This window comes from Triticum dicoccoides, chromosome 6B (assembly GCF_002162155.2).
Source record: "Triticum dicoccoides isolate Atlit2015 ecotype Zavitan chromosome 6B, WEW_v2.0, whole genome shotgun sequence".
NCBI classification, from domain to species: domain Eukaryota; kingdom Viridiplantae; phylum Streptophyta; class Magnoliopsida; order Poales; family Poaceae; genus Triticum; species Triticum dicoccoides.
In genome coordinates, this window is record NC_041391.1 from 683,745,209 (window position 1) to 683,757,299 (window position 12,091).

At 39.9% G+C, this 12,091-nt stretch overlaps 1 protein-coding gene and 1 pseudogene across 1 annotated transcript; both read right to left on the minus strand.

Annotated features, from left to right (window-relative positions):
- Positions 1-430: 430 nt before the first annotated feature.
- Positions 431-1,117, minus strand: LOC119321495 (annotated as a pseudogene).
- A 9,982-nt stretch (positions 1,118-11,099) lies between these two features.
- Positions 11,100-11,765, minus strand: LOC119322703 (two-component response regulator ORR29-like). The gene is made up of 3 exons (XM_037596198.1): positions 11,651-11,765; positions 11,353-11,508; positions 11,100-11,266 (listed from the first exon to the last, which is right to left on the minus strand). Exons 1-3 carry the CDS (start codon positions 11,763-11,765, stop codon positions 11,100-11,102), a joined length of 438 nt encoding a protein of 145 aa, XP_037452095.1.
- Between the last annotated feature and the right edge of the window lie 326 nt (positions 11,766-12,091).

Genomic DNA, 12,091 nt, shown 5'->3' on the forward strand with positions numbered 1-12,091 from the left:
AAAGCTTTCTGATGGCTCTCTTTTTGTATAGCAAATAATAGTTAGCATATACTACAATTTGTAACCCAAGCTGTACTATAATCTCAATCCTACATATATGAATAGTACACATGACTAAATTATCCAGTAGCGGTATGCATAGTAACAAATGTGTTCAAGAAACATCAAGATTCAAGCATGTGAATTCTGGAAAACATGCAACACATGTAATGAACATGCTTGATAAGAATCTATTGACAAATATCTTCATGCAGACATACATAGAATCTAGCGGATGTCAAACAACAATAGGAGGTGGCGAAAAGATGTATTGCACTCCAAAGATTATTTGGATTGTCCATGTGAAATTTTTTACTTCAATAGATTTTCAATGAACCATTAGATTATAGTGTTAAGTTATTTTCTACAAACTATAAGCATAAATACTTGGTCATAAGATGTTAATTTCGACCTTGAAATAGACATTCATCTTGTTCAGTCTAAGAACTTCTACATCAAGATGTTGCCACATATTGTGAATGGTATTAGCATTAAGAGGCTTCTTCGCCAAAAAACGAGCACCAAGTTCAATAGATCTCTTCATTGTGTACATTGTTGTTTCTGTTGACATCACTGCTTAAAAATAAATAAAAGACTTATCAATGTCACATAAAAGAAGATGCATGTTCATGTAGTTGGAGACAAATTATTAGTGAACAAACTGATCAATTGAAGGTTTCTATACATATCTTTGGCAGCTTCCAGGAACTGAAAGCCATTCAACTCTTCCATGTCCACTGCTGCCATGACGGAATCAACATCATGTGCTTTCTTTTTCAAGAATACCAAGTGCTTCGATGGGACTTGTATAGACTGCCACTGGAAAGACAAGATCAACTTCATTATCTGAATGTAACGACATCTCAGAACATGAAAATAAATGGTTTCCACGAAACATGAAAAGGTGTATATCTTCATAAAGATGAAGATAGTTCCTCTTTCATGAGATTTAGAAAACCTTACCATAATAGTTCAATTCAGAGATCATGGATTTTGCAAAGTTGGCATGAAACTCATCTTCATCAATAACCATCACGCTAAGCGCATCTGAGGGCATTCCTTTTGCATTTTCTGCCATGAGGTTTCTCAACACTAGAGCTCTATTTGCTTCTGTTTTTGCGTATGTGTGAATGTGGCAACTGAGCATTGGTGGCTATTTATAGGTCAACAAGGTTTCTTCCATTTCACATATTCATATGTATAATATATATAAAAATAACATAATACATTACTATTTTTTCTTGCAAAAGAGCTAATAGCACAAAGTGGGCGGGTGTCGTCCATGCATCCTACATGGTGACACACGTGGTGGGATAGAATCCAATACAACAGTAAATGAATCACCCCCCGCCCCCCAAAAAAGAGTTTAGCACCACATGTAGATTAACCAATAACCACGAAAGTACTAGCTACATAATATGTTTAGAATATATACAAACCAAGCACACATGTATGATCAGTTACACCTAAAGTAATGGAGAAATCTATGTGTACACTTAAATTTATATTTGTGTATGGTAGACATCGAATTCAAAAACGACAAAGCGTAATGACATAACACATTATCGCATGGATGCGACGATAACGTAAAAAGAAAACCACATTTATAACCACATTTTTTGGAGGAGCTGCACTGAGCAGCGATTCTACATGTAAGTTGTGGGGTTAGTTGGCCGCAAAACTTTTTTTATTGCAAGTTTAGTTCTGTTTGTATTTGTGCAAAAAAGGACATTTCAGAGTGATTAGTGCACTTGAAACCACAACTTTTTGGTGCTGGCACGGTCACTGGCTGAACTAATCAAAATGACAAAGTGATGTCGCATGGGTGTGAACACAATGTAATGGCGAGATCAAAGTTATAATCACAATCTCCTAAAGAGTTGTGATATTGTTAAACAATGAACTTAGAGTCAGTGTTTACGTGTGACCCTCAAATTTTAGAATTAAATAACATTACATTTAGTGGTGATTTCCTCTGTGAGGTCCACAAGTCTGCACTAGATACACAGTTTCAAACATAATAGAGTACTCTACTTTAAATACTAGTTGATCATAAGCAGTCTAATCAACATGGTTTCTAAATTTTGAATAGTGAAATTTCGTATGGACCGCTAGAAACTAGAATGGGTATAAAATGGGTGGCGCCATTTGGATGGTCTGATGCCATTGGTCAGCGGATATCCCATATGGGTGGTTAGAAGTTATAATGGATACAAAGTGGGTTGCAACCTTTGGACGATCAAATGTCACCAGTCAGCAGATATCTCGTATGGATGGTCAAAAGTTAGAATGATTACAAAGTAGGCTGCATGCTTTGGATGGTATGATGTCACCAGTCAAGATATCCGGTATGGATGGTCAGAAGTTAGACTAGATATAAAGTGGGCTGCACTCTCTGGATGTTTGTGATATTAGTTACACTACATTAACTATAGTGTTTATGTTCTCGCACCCCTCAACCACCAATTGTCTCAAATAAATGAATCTAGCTCTTGTTTTAATCAAATCAGGTTGTGTAGATTACCATGGTTTCAGATTTACATATGGTGGTCTCTCTATGACGTGTGTGCAGTCATATTTCTTCATGCATGCAGCCTAAACAAGCGAATGTTTGTCACACTGGCTTTTGGTGTATATGCATACCACTTCCCAATGTACATTTTCCTTTTGAATTACTGATCAAACACCCTTATACAACTATAAAGACATCATAGACATAGACTCTATTATGTTTTCTTCTTTGAGAAACACAGTACAAAGGTAGACATTCACATACATGCACAAACACTCATCCCTATGAAAGCACACTCATAGCCCATCTCTATGAGCACCTCCGAGAGATAATTATCATAATATTTCTTTCACAGATAAGGTAAGCATCACCACTGTCAGAAAGAAAGAGATGAAACAATTTATTCAATAAATGCACAGTGACTCATGTCTGTTGTATATTATAGTGTCGGATAGGAAACTATGGTACAGATGTGTACTACAACTTGAGCATGTAGTTGATGAGATGCTTTAATAAATATATATTTTCATAAATACATGACCATTATTATAGTTTGGTACGTACATGCAAAAACATACATCATAATGGCTGGGGTACCTTCACCGTAATGAGGTAGGGTCATCGCCGGTACCCATGTCTGACGTGTACATGCCCAACCAAAAAAAGCAGCGCGGCTTGCCTCCACCATTGCTCACGGCGAGCTCGTCTATGTCTGGGCCGCACCCATTTGGTCATAGTGGGGATGTAACCAGCGGATTTTTTTTATATTTTCTTGCCTCGCTCAACACCATTAATAACCAAAATTGACGGAATTTCATATTTGGAACAAAACTTCGACCATGTGTCAAACAGGGAAGATTTTTGATAAGCTTGTACGCACAAATATCTGCATACAAACATACATGGAATCTAGCGGATGTCAAACAACAATAGGAGTTAGCAAAAAGGGAGCATACTCGTGGATCATATATTTTCAACTTGAAATTTGTAGCACCTGACAAACTTTCCAGACCACGGGATAGTGTGTTTCACTAGCTTGAGCACGACATCCCTCACATGATGGATTGCGACAGTAACACAGTTCCTCCTCACAACCTTCTCCAAGCTTTACAGATGTCGTTACCCGTGATGGCATATGCTATCAAGCAAAGGATCCCAGCCCCAAACGTAGGGCTATTCTGAAGACAATAAGATTTGGGGTGGAAATACGAATGCGGTCATCAATACAAAAACTTTCACCATGAATTTTAAGATGTCGTAATGATTGGGACAAGATATTCTCATAGAGATCACAACTTATCATCTCTAACACCTCTAGCACCTTACAACTTGAAAAGCTGAGAGAGCATCCCTCAAAGTGCATGCCTCGAGATGTAAGCTCTTCAAGTGTGTGACCAGATGAGAGTTGTGTCGATTACCCGCCAAGGAAAACAAATTTTAAGCACTTGAACTTGAGATGATAGAGCATACCAGAGCCATGGCTCCATATGTTGGAATGCCTCGTAGGCCCATCCGGTGTTGTCAGCCGCAGTCTCCTGACAATCGGAAGTGATATCACATACATTTAGAGGAGTTGGGTCACAAAGACTAAGCAACTCGTTCACAAATCTGCTGGAGCCACTAACACCGTCGTAGCTGTCGGGGTCATCGATGCGCAGGGCGGGCACAGACTTCCAGAGAGTGCTCCAGCGCTTAGCAAGAGCGCACGTCCACACAGAGCCGCGGGAAGGCGGTAACGACATAAGATAGCAGAGAAGATAGTTTGGGAGGGCCCTGAGGCAGTCCTCCCCCCGGCTAGAGTCGTTTCCATGGTTTCCTCATCATTAAGCCTCTCAAACATTATGTTGAAAAGGTTGCCTATGCCGAAGCTGTAGAGTTGCTGGATGTGGTGAGCCAGTGAGTGAGAGCAGCCACATGGAGAAGACACACAATAATCATGATCTCACTAGATTAGCTCACCTTCAGCCGCCGCTAGTCATGCTCCTCCTCCTCCTCCTCCTCCTCCTCCTCCTCGACGGTGCTCAGTTCTCCAAGCAACACAAGAGGAGACTCTTCTCTCATGCCTTCTCACCTATAACTTGGTGGGACAGGAAAATAGAGAACGCCAAAGAAAGGGTGAAAGGGAAAGCGATGGGTGTTTGATGGATGTGGGTTGTTCTTATAGAAAAGAACTTGTATTTAATACTAGAAGGGTCTCGAAGGAACCAGAAAAGCTGCTTTAGTAACAATGTTGGCACAATATGAGAGCGGATGAACCGAAGCGGCGACAAATGGTCCAGATTATCTTGTCATTCATTGTATTACGAGATATGTGTCATCCTCTCACCCAGAGAGAGCCAAATAAGAAAATGCAACATTGAATACACGTCATGGTTTATAACTGACAAGATGGTTGGGACCATCGCATTATGTCATCGGCGTGTTAATGAATGCTGAGGTGAAGGGCAGAGGCTCCATGGTTGGATGGTACTTATCAATTCAACCATGTGAGCATAACGACTGCCACTGCACCAACCTTTTTCTATCTCATGTGATCGAGCGCGTATCGCCTAAGATGGAGGAAGGTGTTGCAACTACTCCATGGAGGGGTCACATATTTCCTTATTCTGGAGGCGGATGCGATTGGATACACATTTGTTTGAGCTTTAGACCTGCATTGATTAGGTTGAGGGTGGTTATGAGTTCAGGTTTTGTTGGTGGATGGGTTCAGTCTGGCGTTTGAATATTCCATGTCTTGTGTGCACAGTTCCTTGGTCCTCACACTCTTATATGTTTACTAGATGACCCAGTGTGCCAATTAGCGTAGAGACCAACAGAAACCCAGAAGTTAAGCAAACTATTTGAAGGATTTTTTTCTCAACTGTGTGCTAATTATTACACTTGTGAAGTGTTTCTATTTGCCTTGATGGTGATAATTTCCCATAGCTTTCTTTGGAGATTTGTTTTTGATGCTCCGACCTTTCCATGTATGGTAACTATGATAGGAAAACAACAATTGGGAAATTAGGTGTACCATTTGAAGGAATTTTCTAGTGAATATCCTATAAGTAATTATATTTGTATCGCCTTTGTATATTTACCAATGACAGACAATGACGATTGTTGCCTAGGTGTTTCGCTAGCTAGGCAGGGCAACCCAATGGCCGGATTGACAGGAAGTCCGACCGCACCCCCACCCACGGCAACCGACCTCAACCGTCAGAACCACATGCCCCACCGAACCAACCCTCTATCTAGCAAGGCCAGATCATCCAAAGGCTGGGCAGAGATCACAAAACACGCCTACAATACCATAAAGCTAGGCAATCTATGGGCGGCACATATAGTAGACATTCTTTTTATGAATACCTTTAGCTCGTGATGACAACTTGAACATCTCTGATTGGCGCAGAGACTAACCCTCTGGCAGTATCAACTCCTATGGCAATATGGCACAATTCTTGACTTATTTTACCCTCTCTTTCGTTTGCATTCAAACTGTATCAGGAACCGTCCTGGTTTGCCGATAGCTTCTCATGTCCTTCTTTAGCCGGCCAGGGCAACCCAACAATCGGGTCAATAGAGAGGACGATCACACCCTTCCCCCCTATGGTACATGAATTGAACCATCAGAACCAGGACTACTATTCTTAACAACCGAGGTGACTCGGAACCATCGGGGAAGATAAAAAGTCCAAATATCGGGCAGCCAACTAAAAACAAGGCATCCAACCAACAGGCCACGAGGGAAGTAGGCCGTGGCACAACCTGACATCCACCTAACAATGAACGAAACAGCCCAGCAGGACGCGACCGATGCGCACACTGAGCCAGGCAATCGTGCATGCCCTACGTGTTTTTCAATGTGAGAGCCCGTCTTTCTTTAACACCGCTAACTTGAAAACAAAAATACTGATCAGACGAGACATTTTGGAACGTATTCCCGGACTCTCAAAACCAACTTCACGGAGTCATCGATACTAACGGACCAAATATGAAATCTGTTCTTGCTCATACCAAACATCATCTTCTGCTCTATATCAATTATTGCGTCTCCTACTTCCTTCCTTCCTTCTCCATTTTTCTTATTTCCTTATAAACAATATTTTGTCTTCATGTATGGCCTCTTTTTCTGTGAAAATAAAATAAACGAAGGATTTTGCGATCTCTCGCATTCATTAGTCATTAGTGGCAATATTGTAGTGATTTTCTCAGAATTTCGAAGATTATCCTGTTCAAACAACGGTGTGATGAGCGTAAAAATATCAGTCATCAACCTCCCCAAGCTTAAACCTTGACCATCCTCGAGCAACAAAGATAGAAATCCAATAATAAGAAACTCAGTTGTTTAGAGAGTTGAATAACAATTGGTTGTTTGCATGAATTATATGTTGGTGCTGAGAGTAATACGTATAAACTGGTGGTAAGATAAAAGCTTGCATGGCCTTGTAGATAACTGAAGTTGATAACTAGATTCTTGCAATTGTCGAGCTAGAGATGTATAAGAGGATCTCGTTCTTTAGTATTTGATGCACTCTTGATACTTCTCTGAAGTATCTATAACTTTTTTATTGTTTCATGCTATTATATTATCAATCTTGTATGCTTTATATGTCATTTTTATATCATTTTTGGGAACTAGCCTATTAACTCAGTGCTCAGTGATTGTTCCTATTTTCTGCTTGTTTTTGGTTTTTCAGAAAATCCACACCAAACAAAGTCCAAAGATGATGAAACTTTTTGATGATTTTTTCTGGACAAAAAGATACCCTAGAAGCTTCAGAAGGAGCCCAGAAGACATACGAGGGAGGCACAAGGCAAGGGGCGCGCTGTGGAGGGTAGTGCGCACCATCAACATTCCCTATCATGCTCTGGTGTATCAGTAGGCCAGGAATACATCCATAAAGCCACAGAACATCAAAATCTCACCGAAAGTCGTTATTTCGATGGCGCCAAAGGCTGAACTCGGGCCTTCGACCCATGATTCGACCATGCCATGTTACCCGACCAACAATGTATTAATTTAGTTTCATATAGTTAGCCACTTCTCGGATGCATTTGATATTTTCGCGATGGTCGCAACGAGTCATCTATTTGTATAAAGTAAGGTACAATTAGCCCCATGCCATATATGCCTACTGTTTTAGTCACTATTCCATGTTACTAGGCCTATCCCTAGGGGTGCGTGACATGTGCGATGGGACGCGGCCTTCAATTTTTAGGGCCCCCGAATTTTCTTTTTGTTGCAGTGGCGCTCTGAATTTCTGACCTGTCAATTCAGCCACATGCTAACCCACATGTTATAGGCCAATTAATGCCACTTGGGCATGTGGTTGCACATGTCAATTCCTATTCATCGCTTATTTGTGGCAGATTGTCTAAGTTCCGCACATGCAACACACTCTTGGAGCGACCAATTCGCGCCAAGTTTCCTAGTTTTAGGAACCTTCTAGAAGGTTTCGGTATGGTTCAGGTAGGTTTTTTCTCTTCCTTTTGGTTGTTTTACCGGTTTTCTTCTGATTCAATAATTGTTCGGAAAGAAATCATTGAAATTTCAAAAATTGTTCGCCGTTCCAAAAATGGTTTTGGAAGTTTCAAAAAGTGTTCGCTTTTTCAATGAATATTGACAAACCTGAAATAATTTTGTGTTTTCAAAATATGTTTGCTGTTTTCAAAGCAATTTGAAACGCACTACAGTAAACCTCGTGCTTTGCTATGTGCGCCGCACCCTGTACGTACTCCCGTTGGGCATGGCCATAAGGCAAAGGTCCTGGATTCTCTAAAATAAAAGGCAAGGGCCCTAGAATCAGGAAGCAGGCCTGCCTGGACAACTCGACGAGCGACAGGGCCTCTCCATGTCAGACAGAGTGAGCAGTGGGAAAAAAGGCCGTTGAGCGCACCGCAGCCGGTATGATACCCGGACAACATCGTGAGCTATAGCCGGACAACGCAGCAGGCCCTTACCATTGCTGGTGGCCGAGGGCAGCTACACGCGAACAGAGCCCTGGCTGGTACTTTCCCATATAGAGGGAGATCGAGGTGGCGTGCAGCTGACTCTACGGGTGGAGTTGGGTTCGTCGGCGACCTGGATGTCCATGAGGGACGCCTAGTCGTCTTTTTCGTCCAAACTGGTACGATGTCGTTCTCACTCATGATTTTCTTTACAAGAATAGCGAACTAGTATATCTAGTATAAATCGGAGAGTAAGCTATCTTGTTTCTTAGTTTCTAGCACTCACGATTCAATCTTATTGGAATGTCTTGGTCAATCTTGCAAAGAAAATAATGACACTTTGATTAGGCCCCTAATATTACCTTCAACTCACCATAGAGTCTAGTGAGATTTCAGGTCCATACTCAATAATATCTAGTTGAATTAAGGTATCTCCTGTTAATCAGAATCCTCGGAATCTGGATAGTCTACAAGGCCCTCAACTGGAACCTTACTTATGTTGGAGACTTGGTCATGATGATAATTGTTCCGGAATGTGATTGCTTGTGTAGCTCTTGAATTGTATGTTTGAGCAGCAACTTGATCACGACTAGATGAATTTGAGCCATTAGCTTCATCAACAATGCCATCTTCTCCTGTTATATGTCCTATAACTTCACATGGTTCGTCACTAGAAGGACCATTGGAATACTGGAACTCGTCAAAAACAGCCCCAAGTTGTAAGGCTCTTCGCATTGCTGCAGATACATCAACGCCTTGAGTGTCTCCAAACAAGTTTGGCATCTGAGATGAATTAGAAAGACTAATTAATCACTGAAGTGTTAACTTTATTTTCTGAGTAATATAATATATAAATAACTTTCCATTGTTAGCTCACCATTGTTCTTTGGACATCGTCTTCTGAATGATAGCCCGACATGTAAGGGATTGTATGACGAGTCTTCACGGATTTAGAACTTGAGGCACAATTCCCGTAGCTATCCATAAACATTGCCATGTTTTGTTCCCTTTTCATACGCTTTCGATGTTTCTTGAAAATATAAAATACACAATTATTAGTAGACAATCATTCAAAGATGAAAACTTTAGCTTCATAAATTAGGTACTAGAAAACACTATATAACATCAGGCCTTTCGTTTTGTTGTTCAATTCAAAAATTTGGGTTCACTGTTCATCTGTATTGTTAACTTATAAACAAAAGCATTTTATATTAAGTTTTCTAATACAAGACACTTTGGCTTATTTCAGTCAAATTACATGTTTGACTTAGCTCATTTGAAATGACTCCATACATGCTCCAGAGTTCAATAAATGTGTATTGGGAACACACCTGCAGATGCGCAGAAATTTGTTTCCTCGTAACAGTATCCACGTTCATGATTATCTTTATCTTGCTGGGCGATGCATCTGAAATGAATTAACAGGTACAATTTCATATTATCGATTTTAAATCGAGAAAGGCTAATCCTGAAGTGAAAGTGCTTGGGCCTAAGATGGGTAGTTACTTGCTCCAAGTATTTGAAGGGCATATAAAAACTTGCTCTCCAGGAAAGGTATCCATTTGAAATGAGTGGTCGTTTTAGTTCCATCCTTTTGCTGTTCTACAGACTCTCCAACTTCTTCTCCATCTTGCGCTTTATCTCCAACACCTGCGTGTGCACAACATAATACTTTAATATTTGCAGTTTCATGTTTTCGTGCAATCCAAAGGAAGACAAGACTTATTTTACTTGACACAATTCAGGTTACTACCACATTGAGAAAATTAATATAATGTTCTGGAAAGCATGCACTAAAACAGATGTCTCTAACTTGTACTACTATTATATATAGCTAATTGGGCGTTCATAAACGGAGGCATACATATTCTAGTGACTCAACACTCATATCCGACATATACCTTACACCCAACATATTGTAATGTAGGAAGTGATTTGATTTGATTTGACTGAGTTAATGCAAAATATTTGATTTGGTTTGATTGAGTTAATGTAAAAGATTTGCTTTGATTTTCGATTTGTCCATGTCCGACGTATAGCTAGAATGACCGATTTAATTTGATTGAGTTAATGCAGTTATCTTACACCCACCAAGAGAGGCATTGCAAAATATTTAATTTGATTTGATTGAGTTAATGCATGCCGTGGGCAAGGGGAGGCTTCACCAATGAACATGCGACACCAACTCACCTTATTGGTAGAGACTCATTCCATTTCAAAGCACCTATCTTTTGAACCTCTTAAACTTTTGCCAAAAAATAATGGCCCTTCTACATGTGGGGGGGGGGGGTCAAATTGATGGCTAAAGTTTGACACAAAATGTGTGTTCTTGAAAACATGGAAGGAGATAGTAATTATTTGCCTTGGTGAAGAAAAAGAGATAGACATGAAAATAATTCAAGAGAAGCAATGATATTTTACTCTTACTCTTATGTTTCGTGCCAATCTATAAAAAGAAATCTACTTTGAAATGGATGTATTGTACTCCAAAGACAGATTGGATTGGCCATGTGAAAAATTGTACATTAAAATAGATTTTCAATGAACCATTAGATTATAGTGTTAAGATATTTTCTAGAAACTATAAGCATAAATATTTTGTCATAAGATGTTAATTTCAACCTTGAAACAGATACTTCATCCTGTTCAGCCTAAGAACTTTTACATCAAGATGTTGCCACATATTGTGAATGGTAGTAGCATCAAGAGGCTTCTTCGCCAAAAAACGAGCACCAAGTTCAATAGATCTCTTCATTGTGTACATTGTTGTATCTACTGACATCACTGCTTTAAAACAAATAAGACTTATCAACGTCACATAAAAGAAGATGCGTGTGCATGCAGTTGGAGACAATTATTAGTGAACATACTGATCACTTGAAGGTTTCGATGCATATCTTTGGCTGCTTCCAGGAACTGAAAGCCATTCAACTCTTCCATGTCCACCGCTGCTATGACAAAATCAACATCATGTGCTTTCTTTTCAAGAATACCGAGCGCTTCTATGGGACTTGTATAGACTGCCACTGGAAAACAAGATCAACTTCACTATCCGAATGTAATGACATCTCAAAACATGAGAAGAAATGGTTTCCATGAAACATTGAAAATGTATATTTTCATAAATATGAAGATAGTTCCTCTTTCACGCGATGTAGAAAACCTTACCATAATAGTTCAATTCAGAGAGAATGGATTTTGCAGAGTTGGCATGGAACTCATCTTCATCAATGACCATCACGCTGAGCGCATCTGAGGGCCTTCCTTCTGCTCTTTCTGCCATGGGGATTCTCAAACCTAGAGCTCTATTTGCTTCTATTTTCTGTATGCGTGAATGTGGCAATTGGGCATTGGTGGCTATTTATAGCTCAACAACGTTTCTTCTATTTCACACAGTCATGTTTATATAATATAAAAAATTAATACATTACTATTAAAAAATGCAAAAGAGCTAATAGCACAAAGAGGGCAGGTGTGGTCCATGCATCCTATAAGGTGACACACATGGTGGGATAGAATCTGACACAACAATAAATGAATCACCCCCCCTCTCCCAAAAAAAGAGTTATCACCAAATGTAGATTGTTCAATAACCACGAAAGTACTAGC

Excerpts from the sequence above, each read along its gene's own strand:
- LOC119322703 (XM_037596198.1), bottom strand. The coding sequence starts at position 11,765 with ATGGCAGAAAGAGCAGAAGGAAGGCCCTCAGATGCGCTCAGCGTGATG. Across the intron at positions 11,509-11,650 it reads CTCTGAATTGAACTATTATG|TGGCAGTCTATACAAGTCCC; the intron begins GTAAGGTTTTCT and ends CTTGTTTTCCAG. Across the intron at positions 11,267-11,352 it reads TCGAAACCTTCAAGTGATCA|TGATGTCAGTAGATACAACA; the intron begins GTATGTTCACTA and ends GTTTTAAAGCAG.